The sequence below is a fragment of the Aquarana catesbeiana genome, linkage group LG11 (genome assembly GCF_042186555.1).
Source record: "Aquarana catesbeiana isolate 2022-GZ linkage group LG11, ASM4218655v1, whole genome shotgun sequence".
NCBI lineage: Eukaryota > Metazoa > Chordata > Amphibia > Anura > Ranidae > Aquarana > Aquarana catesbeiana.
This window is the reverse complement of record NC_133334.1, coordinates 265,344,513-265,364,550: the sequence shown is the minus strand read 5'-3', so window position 1 is coordinate 265,364,550 and position 20,038 is coordinate 265,344,513. Positions and strand designations below refer to the sequence as shown.

The window sequence follows — 20,038 nt, the reverse complement described above, 5'->3', positions numbered from 1 at the left end:
CATCGATCAATTATAGCAAGGATAAAAAAACGCGTTTCACGCCGTCAAGGCAGGTGCTTACTCATAGCTTGAGTAAGCACCTGCCTTGACGGTGTGAAACGCGTTAGCGGTTTTTATCCTTGCTGTATGGATTGATATCAATAAAGAATTTATAATTCATCGGAGTGCGGCCATCCGGACTTTTGTTCTGTTCTTTTCCTGCATATTGAGCCGCACCCACATCCGAAGGAGGAGGAGATCTTTTTGGAATCAGACACCTGGAGCGGGCCTTTCTTTGCTGTTCATAAGCTCAGTTTACTGTTAAAAATAAGTGTAAAATGTAAACTTCCAGTGGGTGGCAAAAGATGTCTGCTTGCCGCCTTCTCTCTGTATTACTTACTGCGGCAGAGTGCGGGGTGTACCAAGATGGCCGTGCCGGAACGTCACTTCCGTTACAAAATCTGACGGAACACAGGCAGCCTCTAGTGGGTGGGGTCTGCTGAGGCCCCTCCCACAGCTCTGCTCTCTGCAGAGGCAAGGTACTATCTGGGTTTGCAAATCCATTTGGTGCAAGGATTTATGTCCTTTATGACTACTGAGGAACATATTTAAGTGAAAGTTTTGAATCCAACTAAAAAAAAAAACGTAAAACTAAAACTGCCAAAAATAAAAGTGGTTTGAAATCCCAGCTTTCTAAAGAAAAAAAAGTTCTAATCAAAGTCAAGGCAATAAAGCAGAATTTAGAATGTGTGAATTTTATTCCGGGTATTTCTATATACGGCTCCAAATATCAAATTGCCAGCTGGTGTCTATTCCTGAATCAAGTAAACAAAGATGCCGACAGATGATTCGGGACTCAGAAAACGGTGACAACAAGCAAAGGACCAAAGTTTTGGAAGAGCTACATTTTTGCTTTAAAGTCATCCCCTCACCTTTAGGTCTAAGTGCAGAATATACTGCTGGTGCAAGTAGTAAATCCCTTCGCAGATCTGTTTGGTGAACATTATGGCGTCCAGTTCTGTGAGATGGTAGTTCTCATCTGTGATCCGGTCAAATAATTCCCCGCCGTCCAAGCTGGGAAAATAAAAAGGTCACAGAATTTGAAAAATGTCAAACAATTTTCAGCTTTTTTTTTTTTTTTTTTTTGCTTTGCTGCATCTCAGTGCTGCTGCTCTCCTACATCCTCTTTGCAGTAGACATGTGCACTACTGAAAAATTTGTTCATTTTTGCTTCATTTTTTTTTTTTTGTTTTTTTTTTTTTTTGGGTCATTCGTAAAATTAGAAAATTTGTAATTTCGTAAATTCATAAATTAGAAAATTTGTAAATTCGTAAATTAGAAAATTTGTAATTTTGTAAATTAGAAAATTTGTAATTTTGTAAATTAGTAAATTAGAAAATGTATAATTTCGTAAATTCGTAAATTAGAAAATTTGTAATTTCGTAAATTCGTCAATTAGAAAATTTGTAAATTTGTAAATTAGAAAATTTGTAATTTCGTAAATTAGAAAATTTGTAATTTCGTAAATTAGAAAATTTGTAATTTCGTAAATTCGTAAATTAGAAAATTTGTAATTTCGTAAATTAGAAAATTTGTAATTTCGTAAATTAGAAAATTTGTAATTTCGTAAATTCGTAAATTAGAAAATTTGTAATTTCGTAAATTAGAAAATTTGTAATTTCGTAAATTTGTAAATTCGAAAATTTGTAATTTCGTAAATTCATAAATTAGAAAATTTGTAATTTCGTAAATTTGTAAATTAGAAAATCTGTAATTTCATAAATTCGTAAATTAGAAAATTCGTAAATTAGAAAATTTGTAATTTCATAAATTAGAAAAAAATTGTAATTTTGTAAATTAGAAAATTTGTAATTTCGTAAATTAGAAAATTCGTAAATTTGAAAATTTGTAATTTCGTAAATTAGAAAATTTGTAAATTAGAAAATTTGTAATTTCGTAAATTCGGAAATGAGAAAAATTCGCAAATAAGAAAATTCGAAAATTCGAAAATTTGTAATTTTGTAAATTCGTAAATTAGAAAATTTGTCATTTTGTAAATTAGAAAAGTCGGAAATGAGAAAATTCATAATTTCGTAAATTCTAAAATTCGTAAACTCGAAAATTCTAAAATCCGAAAATAATAAAGAAAATTCGAAAGAACGAAATCCTAAAATTCTAAATAATTAACTAACTAATAATAACTATTAAATTATAGGTATTGGAATTTCCATTCAAATTCAGCTGTTAGTGAACATAATGAATACGAATTTATCCAAATTATCCAAAATAACAAATGCCGCAGATAAACAAAAGGAACGGAACGAATAATAAATAATAAAACGTTTTTATTATTATTGTTATTTATTAATATTAATGTGTTGCGTTCTATTCGTTTAGATGCGGCATTCGTTATTTTGGATAATTCGTAGCTTCGGATAAATTCGTATTTGTTACGTTAACTAACAGCCAAATTTGAAAGGAAATTCCAAAACCTATAATTTAATAGTTAATTTCTATTTCAGATTTTTAGAATTTTCAGGTTTTCGGAGTTAGGCTGGGTACACACCATTGAGAATTGGATGCAATAGCAGGAGATTTTGACTGACTCTCTATGGAGTCGGATCACATATCTCCGCAGCAGATCCAGGGCGTTTTGCACAAAAATGCTGCGCGTCTTTTGGTCCGAACTCAGCCCAAATTTCAGGCTGAAATCGGGCCTAAAACGGTGAACGGAGACGCACCGAACCCCCTGCTGCGAGCCACATGCGGCTCATATGTGAACCGAGCCTTACGAATCTTTGAATTTACGAATTATTAGAACATTCGAATTTACAAATATACAAATATTCCGGATAATTCATTTTTCGGGTTTTCCCTAATTTGGACGTTTCCGAATTAACAAATTTGTTGAAATTCCTTAAAAAAACGAATTTGGAATTAAACGAATTGCACACGTCTACTTTGCAGACAATTGCTGTCTACACAGCTGCATGGCATTTCTCCGGGCAGGGTTTCCCGATGGTGACAACAATGGACCATGCCGGTGTAATGTGTGGAGAAACGGCCACTTGTAGTCTCCATTACCAGCCCAGGTGACAACCCAGGTGAGCACTTGGGAGACAAGGGCCCAGCGTTGTCACCCTATAACAGGAAGGGGCTTGGACAAGGACAACAATAATGTACACTATATTGTCAAAAGTATTGGGACGCCTGCGTTTAGACGCACATGAGCTTTAATGGCATCTCAGTCTTAGTCCGTAGGGTTCAATATTGAGTTGGCCCACCCTTTGCAGCTATAACAGCTTCAACTCTTCTGGGAAGGCCGTCCACAAGGTTTAGGAGTGTGTCTATGGGAATGTTTGACCATTCTTCCCGAAGCGCATTTGTGAGGTCAGGCACTGATGTTAGATGAGAAGGCCTGGATCGCAGTCTCCGGTCTAATTCAGTCCAAAGGTGTTCTATCAGGTAGAGGTCAGGACTCTGTTCAGGACAGTCAAGTTCCTCCACCCCAAACTCGTTTATCCATGTCTTTATGGACCTTGCTTTGTGCTCTGGTGATCAGTCATGTTGGAACAGGAAGGGGCCATCCCCAAACTGTTCCCACAAAGTTGGGAGCATGAAATTGTCCAAAATATCTTGGTATGCTGACGCCTTCAGAGTTCCCTTTACTGGAACTAAGGGGCCAAGCCCAACCCTTGAAAAACGACCCCCACACCATAATCCCCCCTCCACCAAATGATTTGGACCAGTGCACAAAGCAAGGTCCATAAAGACATGGATGAGCGCATTAGGGGTGGAGGAACTTGACTGGCCTGCACAGAGTCCTGACCTCAACCCAATAGAACACCTTTGGGATGAATTAGAGCGGAGACTGCGAGCCAGGCCTTCTCGTCCAACATCAGTGCCTGATCTCACAAATGCACTTCTGGAAGAATGGTCAAACATTCCCATAGACACACTCCTAAACCTTGTGGACGGCCTTCCCAGAAGAGTTGAAGCTGTTATAGCTGCAAAGGGAGGGCCAACTCAATATTGAACCCTACGGACTAAGACTGGGATGCCATTAAAGTTCATGTGTGTGTGTAAAGGCAGGCGTCCCAATACTTTTGACAATATAGTGTAACAACCCCCCCCCCCCCCCCCATCATACATACTATTCCATGATTAAGGTCAAGTCGTTTTTGCACTCGAAGGCGTCATATAACTGTATCAGGTTCACATGGTTTAACTGGTTCATGACATTAATTTCATTCTTCACCTCGTCCTGGAAGTGAAAAAAAAAAAAGAAAAGGGAGAAGATACAATTTTATTGACATTTCTGCTCCTCCATACAAGGCGAGGAAATATTCCGCTAATTAATCACACCGCCTAACTAGACAACATCTCTATCCTGACAATACTTGGGGGCGCCGCTGCCCTTTTCCAGCCCTCCCATCTCGTCGCCTAACGAGGCGACTGACATGCGACTCCCACCGAGCGACTCATGAATATGCAAATTCACCCCGCAGTCGCTTGACAGATTGGCCGCGCTGCGTCTCAGCGCTAAAGGCCAGCACTTCAGGAGGCGGCCGAGATCATACAGCACCGTCTGAAATATTGAAAACATATTAATGAGTTGTCTCGCCAAGGCCAAAAAAAAAAAAAAAAACAATTCCCGTCTGTATATTAAACCCTTCGGTCGGTTCTTATATCAGAGCTGTATAAAGAAATCCAAACCCAATCACTGAATTCTCAGATGAACTTTAACATGTCAAATGTTCATTGCAAGATTTGTTTGCAATATTACAATCTGTGTTTTTCTTTAAAATAAATAAAATTTGTTGGGAGTGCGTTCAGAGGGGGAAACGTTGGGTGGGAGTAAATTAAAAGAGGGAGGAGCCAGGATGAGGGGGGGGGGATATCGGTTTGGGGTAAATTAGAATAGGGATTGGGCTTCAACCACTTCAGCCCCGGAAGGATTCACCCCCTCCTGGACCAGAGCACTTTTTGCGATTCGGCGCTGCGTCGCTTTAACTGACAAATGCGCGGTCGTGCGACGTTGCACCGAAATACAAAATTGACGTCCTTTTTTTCCCCACAAATAGAGCTTTCATTTGGTGGTATTTGATCGCCTCTGCGGTTTTAATTTTTTTGCACTATAAACAAAAAAAAAGAGCGACAATTTAAAAAAAAAAAAAAGCAGCATTTTTTACTTTTTGCTATAATAAAAATCCCCCAAAAATATAGAAAAACTAATTTTTCCCTCACTTTAAGCCGATATGTATTCTTCTACATATTTTTGGTAAAAAAAATTGCAATAAGTGCATATTGATTGGTTTGCGCAAACGTTATAGCGTCTACAATATAGGGGATAGTTTTATGGCATTTTTATTATTAATTGTTTTTTTTTTACTAGTAATGGCGGCGATCTGCGATTTTTATCGTGACTGCGACATTATAGCGGACACATCGGACACGTTTGACACTATTTTGGGACCATTGTCATTTATACAGCGATCAGTGCTATAAAAATGCACTGATTACTGTATAAATGACACTGGCAGGGAAGGGGTTAAACACTAGGGGGCGATCAAGGGGTTAAGTGTGTCCTCGGGAGTGATTCTAACTGTGGGGGGGGGGGGGGGATGGGCTACCACTGACATGACAGCGATCACTGCTCCTAATGAGAGGGAGCAGTAGATCTCTGTCATGTCACTAGGCAGAATGGGGTAAATGCCTTGTTTGCATCTCCCCGTTCTGCCGCTCCGTGTCCCGATCGCGGGACACCGGCGGACATTAAGTCTGCGGGTCCCGCAGGCGCGGTTACGCTATACGCGGTGGGCTCCCGCTAGCCCCGCCAATTAAAGGGGACATACAGGTACGCCCATTTGCCCACCGCTGCCATTGTACTGACGTATATCGGCGTGCAGCGGTCGGCAAGCGGTTAAAATAGGGAGAATCCAGGATGAGGGGGGGGGGGGGTATTGGTTTGGGGTAAATTACAATAGGAATTGGGCTTTAAGGTAACCTGAAAATTCACCTTTAAATGACCACTGTATAATATACTGTTTACTGAATGTGGTTAAAGGGGGAATTAAACCCCAAAACAATGTAATATATTGCAGGTTACAAATCCTTTGATGTGGTGGCTGCATTAGTTTTTTTTTTGTTTGTCTTTATTTTTTCCCTGGTGATCTGGCCAGCAACACACTTCCTGTCTTCAGTCTGGATGGAGGAGCAACAGAGACACCTTTAGGCCCCATACACACTATTAGATTTTCTGCAGATTTTTTTTCTTCAGATTTACCAAAACCAATGTAATAATTGAGGTCAAACCTTAGGAGTTTCAATTTAAATGCAATCAGGCAGACCCTTGCACTACATGGTTTGGTAAATCTGAAGACAAAAATCTGCAGAAAATCTAATAGTGTGTATGGGGTCTTTGACAGAAGTATTGTCAGTCTGGGGGGAGGGTAGTACAGTGGAACCTTGGATTACGAGCATAATCCGTTCCAGGAGAATGCTTGTAATCCAAAGCACTCGCATATCAAAGCGAGTTTCCCCATAGAAGTCAATGGAAACGAAGATAATTACTTCCACATTGACTTCTATTACATGCAATACCGCATGTGGCCAGAGGTGGGGGGGGTGCCGGAGAGCCTCGGAAATACTTGGGGACAGCTCAGCTGAACTCGGAAAGCCTCGGAAACACTCAGAAATGGAGTACTTGCTAGTCTTTCAATACGCTCGTTAACCGCGTTACTCGTGAACCGAGGTTCCACTGTATTAGATGGACTAGCAGATTTAGAAGCATTAGACTTAAGGCCCGTACACACGATACGAAAATCGGATGGAAGAATTCACACGACGAGCTGTCTGCCGATTTTCGGATGGTTAGTACGGTGCTTCCGACAGTCGATTTTTCACTTTTTGTCGGATGTGAACTCAACGTCCGATTTTTGTTTCATTAGTACGCTTTTTCGTACGAAAAAAATCGTAAGAGCAAGACTACGCAAGACAAAACTATTCAACGCGTTACGTCACTTCTGACGTTGTATTCTGTCGTACGAAAATTTTCGTATTGTTAGTAACCTCTTCACTTTCGACATGAGACTAGCATGCCACCAAAAAAAACGGACGTTCCGTGGTCCGAAAACCTAAGCGTGTGTACGAGGCTTAACAAATTAAAGCTGAACTCCAGCTGACACTTAATAAGCTATTATAGCAAAAGTGTTGTTCTCCTTTTGGGATAAAAGTTTTACATAAATGAATAAAAGCTGATCAATGTAAGCACCCCTGTCAGTGGTACAGTAAATGGTCTGCCTCATCCCTCTTACTGCCACATTTGCTGGACAGCTTGGTCTGTTAAAGAAAAATTGAAAAATAACAGACTTACTGGCAGGATCACCAGGTGAAAATAAAGGAAAAAGCCTAAAAAGGAAAACAAATGCAGCTCCCACACCTAAGAATTGGTAAGCTGTAATAATATAATGTTTTATAATTATTTATTATTATTATTATTATATTATTCTATTCTATTATATTTTTATAATATATACAGTGGGGAAAATAATTATTTGTTCCCCTGCAGATTTTGTAAGTTTGCCCACTTACAAAGAAATGAAGGGTCTATCATTTTTATCATAGGTGTATTTTAAATAATAAAGACAGAAAATCACCCAAAAATCCAGAAAAGACACATAATACAAATGTTATAAATTGAGTTGCAGTTCAGTGAGTAAAGTAAATATTTGATCCTCAAACAAAACATGACTTAGTAGTTGGTGGAGAAACCCTTGTTGGCAATCACAGAGGTCAGACATTTGTCGTTGGTGACCAGGTTTGCACACATCTCAGGAGGGATTTTGGTCCACTTTACAGATCTTCTCTACTGTAAATCCTTGAGGTTTCTTGGCTGTTGTTTGGCAGCTCGAAGTTTCAGCTCCCTCCATGAATTTTCTATATGATTAAGTTCTGAAGACTGGTTGGGCCACTCCATGACCTTAATGTGCTTCTTCTTGAGACACTCCTTTGTTGCCTTGACGGTATGTTTTGGGTCATTGTCATGCTGAAAGACCCATCCATGACTCATCTTCAGTGTTCTGGCTGAGAGAAGAAGGTTCTCATCCAAGATTTTACAATACATGGCCCCGTCCATTGGCCCCTCAATCCGGCAAAGTCGACCTTTACCTGTAGGCTGGGTTCACACTTGAGAACGCAGCAGCTCACAGCAGAAGTCCAGTGCATCCCCATTTAGCGTTTCAGGTCCGATTTCAGCTCGAATTTTGGGACGAACTCGGACATGAAATGGACCAAAAGACGCACAGGGCTCCTGTGCAATTCGCACCGGAGCGGCTGCGGAGATGTGTGAACCGGCTCCGTAGAGAGCCGGTCACAATCTCCTGCTATGCGAATTGGATGTGGGTTTTCCCCGCATCCAATTCGCATAGGTGTGAACCCAGCCTTAGCAGAGAAATAGCCCCAAAGCATAATGTTTCCTTCTCTGTGCTTGACTGTAGAGATGGTGTTCTTAGGGTCATAGTCAGCATTTTTCTTCCTCCAAACACGGCGAGTCAGGTTAATGTCAAAGATCTCAGTTTGGTCTCATCTGACCACAGCACTTTCTCCCAATCCTTCTCTGAATCATTTAGATGTTCATTGCCAAACTTCAGATGGGCATGTACATGTGCCTTCTTGAGGAGGCGGACCTTTCAATCCATGTTGGCATATTGTGTTACCGATAGTTTGTTTGGTGACTGTGGTCCCAACTGCCTTGAGATCATTCACAAGCTCCTCCCGTGAAGTTCTGGGCTGATCCCTCACTTTTCTCATGATCTGAGGCGAAACCTTGCATGGAGCTCCAGACCGAGGGCCATTGATGGTTATTTTGTATTTCTTCCATTTGCGAACAATCGCTCTAACAGTTGTCTCCTTTTCATCAAGCTTCTTGCTGGTGGTCTTGTAGCCCATTCCAGCCTTGTGTAGGTCTACAATCTTGTCCCGGATGTCCTTTGACAGCTCTTTGGTCTTGCACATAATGGTGAGGTTTGAAAGGAAGAAAAATTCTGTGGGCAGGTGTCCTTTATACACGTGGCGAGTTGTCGTTAGGAGCGCCTTTTTAAATTGACAGGACTAATCTGTGCACATATTGTAGCGAGTCTGTGGGAGCCAGAATTATTGTTGATTGATAGAGGGTCAAATACTTATTTTACTCACGGAACTGCAACTCAATTTATAACATTTGTATCATGTGTTTTTTTCTGGATTTCTGGAAGGAGGCTCAGTCCAAATCTCTCATTCGTAGTCCTCCACCCACCTCTCTTTTCCTCACTCTTCTTGATAGGGGGTGAGTGTCTCTCACTCATCTTTGGAATTAAATATAATAGAGACGTTGGACTGGAAGCTTGACTTTCTTCAAATACGGGTTGGTAGTAGTTCTTGTCAAATGGATCTTGGCCACTTGGAAAACTCAAAGTGGAGTCCCATATAAGTAGAACACACCCAATTTGAGAAATATACATAAACATGAGAAACCAAACCCCCAAAATAAGTTTAACAGCCCATATATCTTTTATTACTGACAGTGAAGCCACAAGCAATTGAAAAACAGAATCCAACTCGTTTTGGGTGATAAAATAAATCCCCCTTATCAGGACTCAGTTGGCAAGTTCCAATATGGACTATGATCAAAACATTCTGGGTGGATATTTTAAACAAAGGAGACTATGCAGAGCTGAATGGCTGTATAGTAGCGTTGCTGCTCTCGGAAACTGTCAAGAATGAAGGATATGTGGACTATTGAACTTATTGTTTAGCTCTTGGTTTCTTCTGTTCAAGTATACTTCTTGTTCAATCTTTGTCCCTCAGTCCCTTCCTCTTTACCTGCAGGAACAGGTCTGGACCCACTCCCTTTTTCCAAGCCTGGAGAAGGCCAGTACTGTGAGGTCACTTAACCCTTTGATGGACTGGCCTTGCCTTGTTTGGATCCCTCCGGTCAGAGGTGTAGTGGCATGTCTATCAAAGTGCACAAACAAGCCATATCCCCACCCAACCAACAACTCTTACTAGATTAAAGATGGCCAAACACCAGTAGAGTTTTGTTCAAATATTAAAAATTCAGAAAATTGCATCTAATCTTGCCATCATTGAGTCAACTAGTTTTGTTTGAAAGCCCTTAAAATTTCATCCAGATTTGCTATCGCTGAGGTACTGTATTAACCAGGTTTTTTTGTGCCTAGAACATGTGCATTACAACATGTTTGATAATTCCTGATCTGATCAAAAAGCTCTTTCACAGTTAGAATTTTGTTTGTTCGAGAAAAACTTTCAATCCTTTTCCTTCAAATGTTCTTGTCTCTACAGTCGAAAGCATTGTTGATTTGAGCCTACAAACCATTTGTAGTGCTACCCCTGCAGGGGCCGCTAATTTTAACTTGATCTCCCCCAAATAGTGCAGATGTGACCAGCCACCCAATAAACAGTCTGGGGGTTGTCTTTTTGGGTAATATTGTTTGTAAGCTTGTAACAAAAGAGGGGGTAAGGCATGGATACTCAAAAAAGGCTTGATGGTAAGTACATTAGAGGACAGTCTTTCCTAATGGTAGTAGCTAGTGGGGAACAGTCCAAGGCCCCAGAGCTGAAGACCATGGGGCAAGTCTTTGAACGTCTGGTTACCTTGCGCCCATGTGCAGCTCTCAGTACCCAGTGCAGTGTCCAGCACAATCAGGGATGAGTTTAAGGTCACTACTCACAAGTCCCCAAGACAGCTGCCTCCTTCCAGCCTCCTACAGACCAGCCCCCTTCTGGACACTTCCCATCCAGGGATTGGCTGGAGCCCGAGAAATATTCAGGTTGGTCAACTTGAATCTCCCGCCCTAAGGTCTGAAAATTTCTTACAGATATTGGGGTAAGCAATCAAACTCCCAGCCTGTGAGACCATGAACAGGCCAGACCAAACAATCACTGCTTCCTTGGTTACAGAAGGAGCCAAAGCAAAATTTGCCTAGCCACCAACACTAGGAGGGAGCTACACATTGGAAAATTTAAATGACCGTTCAGAAAACCAAATATTTTCCAAGGAAATCCTGGTAGTGTATCGGTAGCTTTACAGGGCCAGGTTTTTAGGAAATCTCAGTAGGAAACCATTATCCGTACATACCCTGTCCTTTGGAGCTTTAATTTTAATCAATTTGGCAGCCAGTCGTAGCCCGGTGGATATCTCTACACACTTGTGGACTTGACCAAAACGTCCGCTGTTAACAAATGTAAAAAGATATGAACATGACAGTACATTTTAACTGAAACAAATTCATGTAAAGGAGGTATCAAAATGCTACACCTCAAATTCAGGAAAAAAAATTAAAAGATTCCTACACGCTACTAAAAAATGCCCTGTCCTTTTACATACATTCCCTGTCCTCGGTATTGGATTGTTGTTGGCATTGTTTGACAGAGAAAGGTACTATGCTGCAAAGTTGGTGGTCCTGCCTCTTGATCTTACCCTTCTGGTACTTCAGACAGGTGATGAGCTTATCCATTAAGGGAACACCAGAAATTGCCCTTTCTCTATGTTCCTAGGGTGGACCTCAAAGCCCAAGAAAAGCCTTCTGTGCTCTTTTTCCTACTGCGGCCAGAAAGGTAATACAAGACGCTGGAGAGCCACTAACCCTCCCTCTATCAAGGAATGGGTTACCGAACTCACCCCCTTACAACGCCTAGAGCAACTGACTGTTCACCTTCTAGATAAATGTAATAAACATATCTCCAATTGGATCATTTGGATCCATTATATGAGCTCTGCCCACTTCAGAAACCAATTATGACCTCATGCATCCTTTACCCAATACTTGGATGTAACAGTTTTCCTTCTCAGTGGTTACCCAACTCCTCATTTTCTCCTTCCTTTTCTTTCTTTCGCCCTACCCACCTATGTTTTCTTCTAATACTCTAGATCTCTTTCTATTGGGACTCTCACTGGATTTGGTGGCAGTATGCATATACCCCTATATACTTGCATGATAGGGTTGTTGAAACTCTATCTCAATTAACATGTATTATTCTGATCAGCTACTGACTGTGTCTTCTCTCACTTTCTGCACTGTTTCTATACTTTGTTTTGTATGGAAAATGTTCAGTACACTTGTAGGCAGGTGCAGTCTACTTTCTCCACTGCAGGTGGAGCTCAACCACAACGGCATTTCAGAAGGAGAGGAAGTCAAGATTAACATGGTTCCTCTATGGTTTCCTGGTTCACTGGGGGAGCTTTCCGATTGGATACAGATGCTCCGTGTGACTCTGGTGGCCATCTTGGGATGGGCAGAGGGTATTTAAGACCCTGGCTTCCAGGGTTGGCATGCATTTCGCGTGTGGGTAGTGTAGGAACAGGTCACCAGTCTGTCGGGGACAGTAATTAGCAGCAGGGAGAGGTTCCAGAAGAGTAGGGAAAGAGCAGGGACATGCCATCCTTCCTTGAAGCCTCCTTGTTTGGGTACGGACTAGCCAGGTTGCATTTCACACCTCGAGACAGACACGGTCAGTGCACCCGAGACCTACTGTTATACTCTTCGCTGCAACCTTCTGTGAGTGCGCCCAGTCAGGATGTCTTCCCACCAGGTAGTTATGCCTTGTTGAACTTTAATATAATTCTGTTTCTGCAACTAGACTTGGACTTGAGTGTTTACTGCTGCCATACCACGCTGCACCTCCCCACACACTTTTACTACTTAAAAAAATATGCTGCACCTTTTAACTTTCCAAGGACATCATCAGAATTAAGTACTATTATATAATTTACTGATTTTGTTGAGGAGTATTAAACATTTAGCTTTCTACAACTTGTAGAAATATACAGTGACTTGAAAAAGTATTCACACCCCTTGAAATTTTCCACATTTTGTCATGTTACAACCAAAAACGTAAATGTATTTGATCGGGATTTTATGTGATAGACCAACACAAAGCGGCACGTAATTGTGAAGTGGAAAGAAAAATGATAAATGGTTTTCAATTTTTTTTACAAATAAAGATCTGAAAAGTGTGGCGTGCATTTGTATTCAGCCCCCTTTACTCTGATACCCCTAACTAAAATCTAGTGGAACCAATTGCCTTCAGAAGTCACCTAATTAGTAAATAGAGTCCACCTGTGTGTAATTTGATCTCTGTATAAATACAGCTGTTCTGTGAAGCCCTCAGAAACCTTAGTGAACAAACAGCATCATGAAGACCAAGGAACACACCAGACAGGTCAGGGATAAAGTTGTGGAGAAGTTTAAAGCCGGGTTAGGTTATAAAAATAAATGTGGAAAATTTCAAGGGGTATGAATACTTTTTCAAGGCACTGTATCATTAGAGAAAACGTAAACACTTGATCAATGCTCTTCTTGCTTTGAGTTCAATGTTTTGCAGCATCTTTGATGAAGGAAGGAGCAGCGAGGACCAGCATGACGAAGGTTAGGCGGCTCAAAGACTCTCCATGAAGGACTCTTTGTGCCTGTGGCCCTTGTTCCATGCTGAATTTATTAAGAGACTCATAATGTCCTTCATATGGTACAAGCCAATGCATTTTGGGGGCTTCCAGCTGCTGCTGGGACAACCTGCTGCATTCTGGTGCAAACAAACGGTTCCTATTTCCAATGTAACATTTGCTAAGTTTAGCTGTTTCTAGCCATTATGGGTCCTCTTGATTCTTTTTTTTTTTATTATTCACCTAAGCCCTGAAGAAGTGTATGTTTGGAACTCCTCAAAACATGATGACCTGATGATCTCTACCATTTGATAACAATCAATATCTGCCTTTACACATTCCTTGATGTTTGGAACCCATCAAAGCTTGTATTTTGTGATGGAAATTTAATGCCATTTTGCATCTCTACCCTGCCAATTTGACAGCAATTCATACATTCCTAAATTGAAGGATTAACACCTGTGCAGACTTCCTGACATCAAGGGTGGGATTTTATAACTAGAACAGGGTAGTTCCACAACTTTCACACTTTCCATCCTGTTTTGAACCCCACAAATCATGTTGACTTGCATTATATCTTGAAATAAAATGGGGTTTCAACATCTCTACACCAACGATTTGGCAACAATTTACACTTTTAGCCATGTAAATCGAAGGATTAACACTTATGCAGACTTCCTAAAACCAAGGATGAGATTACGTTACTAGAACATGGTGGTTCCACGACTTTCACACCTTCCATCCTGTTCTTAACCAATCAACATCTGCCATCACAAATTGCGAAATGACTGGAGTATGGTGTCTGTGCTACCTCTATGATTATACTGGGGTGTTTTCCTGCTCTCATCGGAACTGAAGAAGTGGTTTGGAGTAGCTACAAAACATCCTCAACATTACAGAACCAGCCCAGTTGAATGGGACCAACTACTACTGGATATACTGTACCATGACCTGAATAAATGGTAATATATGAATAAATAAACCTTTTTTGGATTTGTAACAAATAGTGGTGCGCCCATCCTTTGTCTTTGTTTACTCAAGCTAAAGTGTCAGACTAAAAACAGGACAATAAATATTTAAGACAGCTCCTCTTTAAAGGGATCAGTGGGTGGAAAACCACTTTAACTCCAAACGTGACATTAACAGCGGCGTTAATGGAAAAAGTTGCACAATCCACTTGTGGACAAAGGGCGCGTTCCTGTGTATAAGGCAAGATCCCAGGGATGTTTTGGAATTTGGTTGAAGTGCTGTTGTTATAACGGATTATAAATAGCCGCTGCCTGGTAAACACGGTCCCAAGGCCAGGAGGCATCAATCTTATCTTACTCACGCGTTACAGAGGATTAGACCTTCGCCCAGCTGTTCTGTGTTACAGAATGTTACAGTCCTTTTATATGCCACATGTGCACACGCACAGTACAGATATGTAGGCCACATACTAACATTCTTACAGTAGCTGTAATGTATAATGAGCCTCCATCGCTAACCTGAGTTTGCAGGATTCACACATACACATATCATACCAGTATGTAAGCTTATCAACACATGATATACCAATGACATCACTTAGAATGCAGCCTATCCAATCACTAGAGACCAGTGACATCACTAGAATACAGCCTATCCATTCACTAGAGACCAGTGACATCACTGAGATTGCAGCCTATCCATTCACTAGAGACCGGTGACATCACTGAGAATGCAGCCTATCCATTCACTAGAGACCAGTGACATCACTGAGATTGCAGCCTATCCATTCACTAGAAACCTGTGACATCACTAGAATGCAGCCTATCCATTCACTAGAGACCAATGACATCACTGAGAATGTAGCCTATCCATTCACTAGAGACCAATGACATCACTGAGAATGCAGCCTATCCATTCACTAGAAACCTGTGACATCACTAGAATGCAGCCTATCCATTCACTAGAGACCAGTGACATCACTGAGATTGCAGCCTATCCATTCACTAGAGACCAGTGACATCACTGAGAATGTAGCCTATCCATTCACTAGAGACCAATGACATCACTGAGATTGCAGCCTATCCATTCACTAGAGACCAATGACATCACTGAGAATGCAGCCTATCCATTCACTAGAGACCAGTGACATCATAAGAATGCCGCCTATCCATTCACTAGAGACCAGTGACATCACTAGAATGCAGCCTATCCATTCACTAGAGACCGGTGACTTCACTGAAAACACAGCCATGGCCAAAAGTTTTGAGAATGCCAAAAATATTAATTTTCACAAAGTCTGCTGCTTCACTGATTTTAGATGTTTTTGTCAGATGTTACTATGGTATACTGAAGTATTATTACAAGCATTTTATAAGTGTCAAAGATTTTTTTTGACAATTCCATGAAGTTTATGCAAAGAGTCAATATTTGCAGTGTTAACCCTTCTTTTCAAGACCTCTACAATTCTCCCTGGCATGCTGTCAATCAACTTCTGGGCCACATCCTGACTGATGGCCGACCATTCTTCTATAGTCAATGCTTGGGAGTTTGTCAGTATTTGTGGGGGTTGCTCACCCGCCTCTTGAGGATTGAACACAAGTTCCTAATGGGAAAGGTCTGGGGAGTTTCCTGGCCATGGACCCAAAATGTCAATATTTTGTTCCCCAAGCCGCTTAGTTATCACTTTTGCCTTATGGCAAGCTGCTCCATCATGCTGGGAAAGAAATTGTTCCTCATCAAACTGTTCTTGGATGGTTGGGAGAAGTTGTTCTTGGAGGATATTTTTGTATCATTCTTTATTCATGGCTGTGTTCTTAGGCAAAATTGTGAGTGAGCCCACTCCCTTGGCTGAGAAGCAATCCCACACATGAATGATATCAGGATGCTTTACTGTTGACATGACACAGGACTGATGGTAGCACTCACCTTTTCTTTTCTGGACAAGGTTTTTCCGGATGCCCCAAACAATCAGAAAGGGGATTCACCAGAGAAAATGACTTTATCCCAGTCCTCAGCAGTCCAATCCCTGTCCCTTTTGTAGAATATCAGTCTGTCCCTGATGTGTTCCTGGAGAGAAGTGGCTTCTTTGCTGCCCTTCTTGACACCAGACCATCCTCCAAAAGTCTTCTCCTCACTGTGCGTGCCGATGTCCTCACACCTGTCTGCTATCATTCCTGAGCAAGCTCTGCACTGGTGGCGCCCCGATCCCGCAGCTGAATCAACTTTACAATTAATTGCATTTTATCTGATCACTCTTCATAACATTCTGGAGTATATGCAAACTGCCATCATAAAAACCGAGGCAGCGGACTTTGTGAAAATTAACATTGGTGTCATTCTCAAAACTTTTGGCCACGGCTGTACAGCCTATACACTTACTACAGACAAATGTCATCACTGAAATGCTGCCCATCCATTCACTAGAGACCAGCGATATCACTGAATGTGCAGCCTATCTATTAACTAGTAGGCATCTGCATTTCATTTTGTTATGATTCGTTTTTCGGATAAAAATTAGATTTTCAGAGATTCGGATACATGCAGCTTATCTACTCACTAGATATTGAGTGACATCACTTAGAATGCAGCCTATCCAATCACTAGTGAACAGTGACATCACTTAGAATGCAGCCTATCTAATCATTAGAGACCAGTGACAACACTGAGAATACAGCCTATCCAATCACTAGAGACCAGTGACAACACTGAGAATGCAGCCTATCCAATCACTAGAGACCAGTGACATCACTTAGAATGCAGCCTATCCAATCACTAGAGACCAGTGACATCACTTAGAATGCAGCCTATCTAATCATTAGAGACCAGTGACAACACTGAGAATACAGCCTATCCAATCACTAGAGACCAGTGACAACACTGAGAATGCAGCCTATCCAATCACTAGAGACCAGTGACATCACTTAGAATGCAGCCTATCCAATCACTAGAGACCAGTGACATCACTTAGAATGCAGCCTATCCAATCACTAGAGACAAGTGACATCACTTAGAATGCAGCCTATCCAATCACTAGAGACCAGTGACATCACTTAGAATGCAGCCTATCCAATCACTAGAGACCAGTGACATCACTTAGAATGCAGCCTATCCAATCACTAGAGACCAGTGACATCACTTAGAATGCAGCCTATCCAATCACTAGAGACCAGTGACATCACTTAGAATGCAGCCTATCCAATCACTAGAGACAAGTGACATCACTTAGAATGCAGCCTATCCAATCACTAGAGACAAGTGACATCACTTAGAATGCAGCCTATCCAATCACTAGAGACCAGCGACATCACTTAGAATGCAACCTATCCAATCACTAGAGACCAGTGACATCACTGAGATTGCAGCCAATCCATTCACTAGATATCAGTGACATCAATGAGAATGCAAGCTATCCATTCACTAGATATCAGTGACATCAATGAGAATGCAAGCTATCCATTCACTAGATATTGGTGATGTCACTGATCATGCAGCTGACCCTGGGGGCTGACCAGTACACTTTGTTGCACTAATATTAGAAATGTGTGCATGTATTTTTTTTAAATCAACATAAAAAATGTGAGGTTTAGCCAACAGAGACAATAATCTCAGCGAGAGTTAAAGATTCTGTTTTCCTTGTCAAGCTCTTGGGTGACATTTATAAAAGAGCCAAAACAAACACCATGTAGGAGTTTTAAACAGATTGTGTTCAGGATTAAATATCTTAAGAATCCCCGTTTCATATATACTTCTGGCTGCCAACATCTAAAATGTGGTGTTTAATTAATGGAGTGGTGCTCTGAGAATACTTGGAATTTTAATCAGGTTTATACAAACCTTTTCACAAAGCCATATTGTCTGCCCTACACAGTATTTGGGTCTCTATGTGCCCTTCTGATCTAGCTTGAAAGGCCAAGCCAAGCGGTAGTAGCTTACAGTTTACTTTTCAGATGTTAATGCAATGAGCAATCTGGTGAGTGTTAACCCTTTCATGCCTAAGCCTATTTCTGACATGTGTTGCTTACAAGTTAAAATCCGTATTTTTTGCTAGAAAATTACTTATAACCCCAAACATTATATATATATTTTTAGCAGAGACCCTAGGGAATAAAATGGCGACTGTTGCAAACTTTTTGTCTCAGGGTATTTGCGCAGAGGTCTTTCAAAGGCAATTTAAAAAAAAAAAAAGACACTTTCATGAAAAAAAAACAGTAAAGTTAGCCCAATTTTTTTTGTAGAATGTGAAAGATGATGTTACGCCGAGTAAATAGATACCTAATATGTCATGCTTGGAAACTGCACACGCTTGTGGAATGGTGACAAACTACGGTTCTTAAAAATCCATAGGCGACGCTTTAAAAAAAATTAACAGTTACCAAGTTAGAGTTACAGAGGAGGTCTTTTAATAGAATTATTGCTCTCACTCTGACTATCACGGTGGAACCTCACATGTGTGATTTAAACACCGTTTACATTTGCGGGCGCGACTTACGTATGCATGCGTGTATGCGCGAGCACGCGGGACGCTTTAAAACAAACTTTTTTTTTCTTATTTATTTTTTTAATATTGTTCCTTTAAAAAAAAAAAAAATCTGATCACTTTTATTGCTGTCACAAGGAATTTAAACATCGCTTGTGACACTAATATGTGGTGACTATTTATGGAGGGTTCGGGGGTCTAAAAGACCCCAAATCCCTCCTTTGCACTTAAAAGTATTCAGATCGGCAAAATCAGCGCCATTGGCATCTGAGTAAACCGAAAGTGACGTTGTGATGTCGCTTCTGAGATTTTACATCGGAGACCCGATCAAAGCTGAATCCAGCTTTGTTCGGGTCTCAGCCTAGCCGGCGGACACGCTCCTTATGGGTAACAGCAGAACGGCTTTTAGCCGAATTGGTTGTTATCACTAAAAAGCCAATCGCTGGCAGCTGCAGGCATCACCCCGGTATAACCCCTTCAAGCCATGAACGCAAATTTGCGCACGGTGGAGTGGTTAAAAAAAGTGATAAAAATAATATTACAGAAAAGGAAGCAGAACTTAAATAAGTAATAAACACAATGAATAATAATAAAGAAAAAGAAGCAGATCATGCATGCTGACGTCGCCTGTGACATCAGCGGCCCAGCATGCACCGGTCGATGACGTCACAGAGGGCGGTGCCCCATAGCAATTTAAAAAATGTCAAACAGAGGGGCAGGCAGACCGCAGGAGCATTAGTCGCGAGTGGAGTTTTTTTTTCCTTTTTCTGGGTCCGGCGGTGGCAGCAGGCGTCGTGATTGATGATGGATCTACATGGCGGGATATTGTTCTTTTAATTTTTTAATAAAGGAATTGTCAAAAACTCTTGTACTGTCTTTATTCACTTTTACACTTTTTTGGTGAATGGGTAGGGTTACGATGTACCCCATTCTCATTCACATAGGGGGGCTTAGATTTGGGGGCCAGATTCCGACAAGCCCCCTACCCGCAGACCCCCACAACCACAGCCCAGGGTTGTGGGGAAGAGGCCCTTGTCCCCATCAACAGAGCCCCCTCTGCCCCAAAGCACCCCCTCCATGTTGAGGGCATGTGGCCTGGTATGGTTCAGGAGGGGAGGGCACTCACTCGTCTGACCTGCCAGGCTGCATGCTCAGATAAGGGTCTGGTATGG

At 41.3% G+C, this 20,038-nt stretch overlaps 1 protein-coding gene and 1 long non-coding RNA gene across 4 annotated transcripts in view; one reads left to right on the top strand and one right to left on the bottom strand.

Annotated features, from left to right (window-relative positions):
• MYLK3 (myosin light chain kinase 3) overlaps nucleotides 1-20,038 on the bottom strand; it is a 97,130-nt gene that overhangs the window by 16,460 nt on the left and 60,632 nt on the right. For all 3 annotated transcript variants that reach the window (XM_073605807.1, XM_073605806.1, XM_073605805.1), the window contains exons 6-8: nucleotides 11,117-11,210; nucleotides 4,134-4,243; nucleotides 912-1,053 (exon numbers count right to left, since the gene is read on the bottom strand). In XM_073605807.1, the coding sequence (XP_073461908.1) occupies nucleotides 912-1,053; nucleotides 4,134-4,243; nucleotides 11,117-11,210 (346 nt within the window). The remainder of the gene's footprint in view (nucleotides 1-911; nucleotides 1,054-4,133; nucleotides 4,244-11,116; nucleotides 11,211-20,038) is intronic.
• LOC141111784 (uncharacterized) lies at nucleotides 12,339-14,424 on the top strand. Its single transcript, XR_012236475.1, has 2 exons — nucleotides 12,339-12,570; nucleotides 13,669-14,424. It is a non-coding gene; the product is annotated as an uncharacterized lncRNA (long non-coding RNA).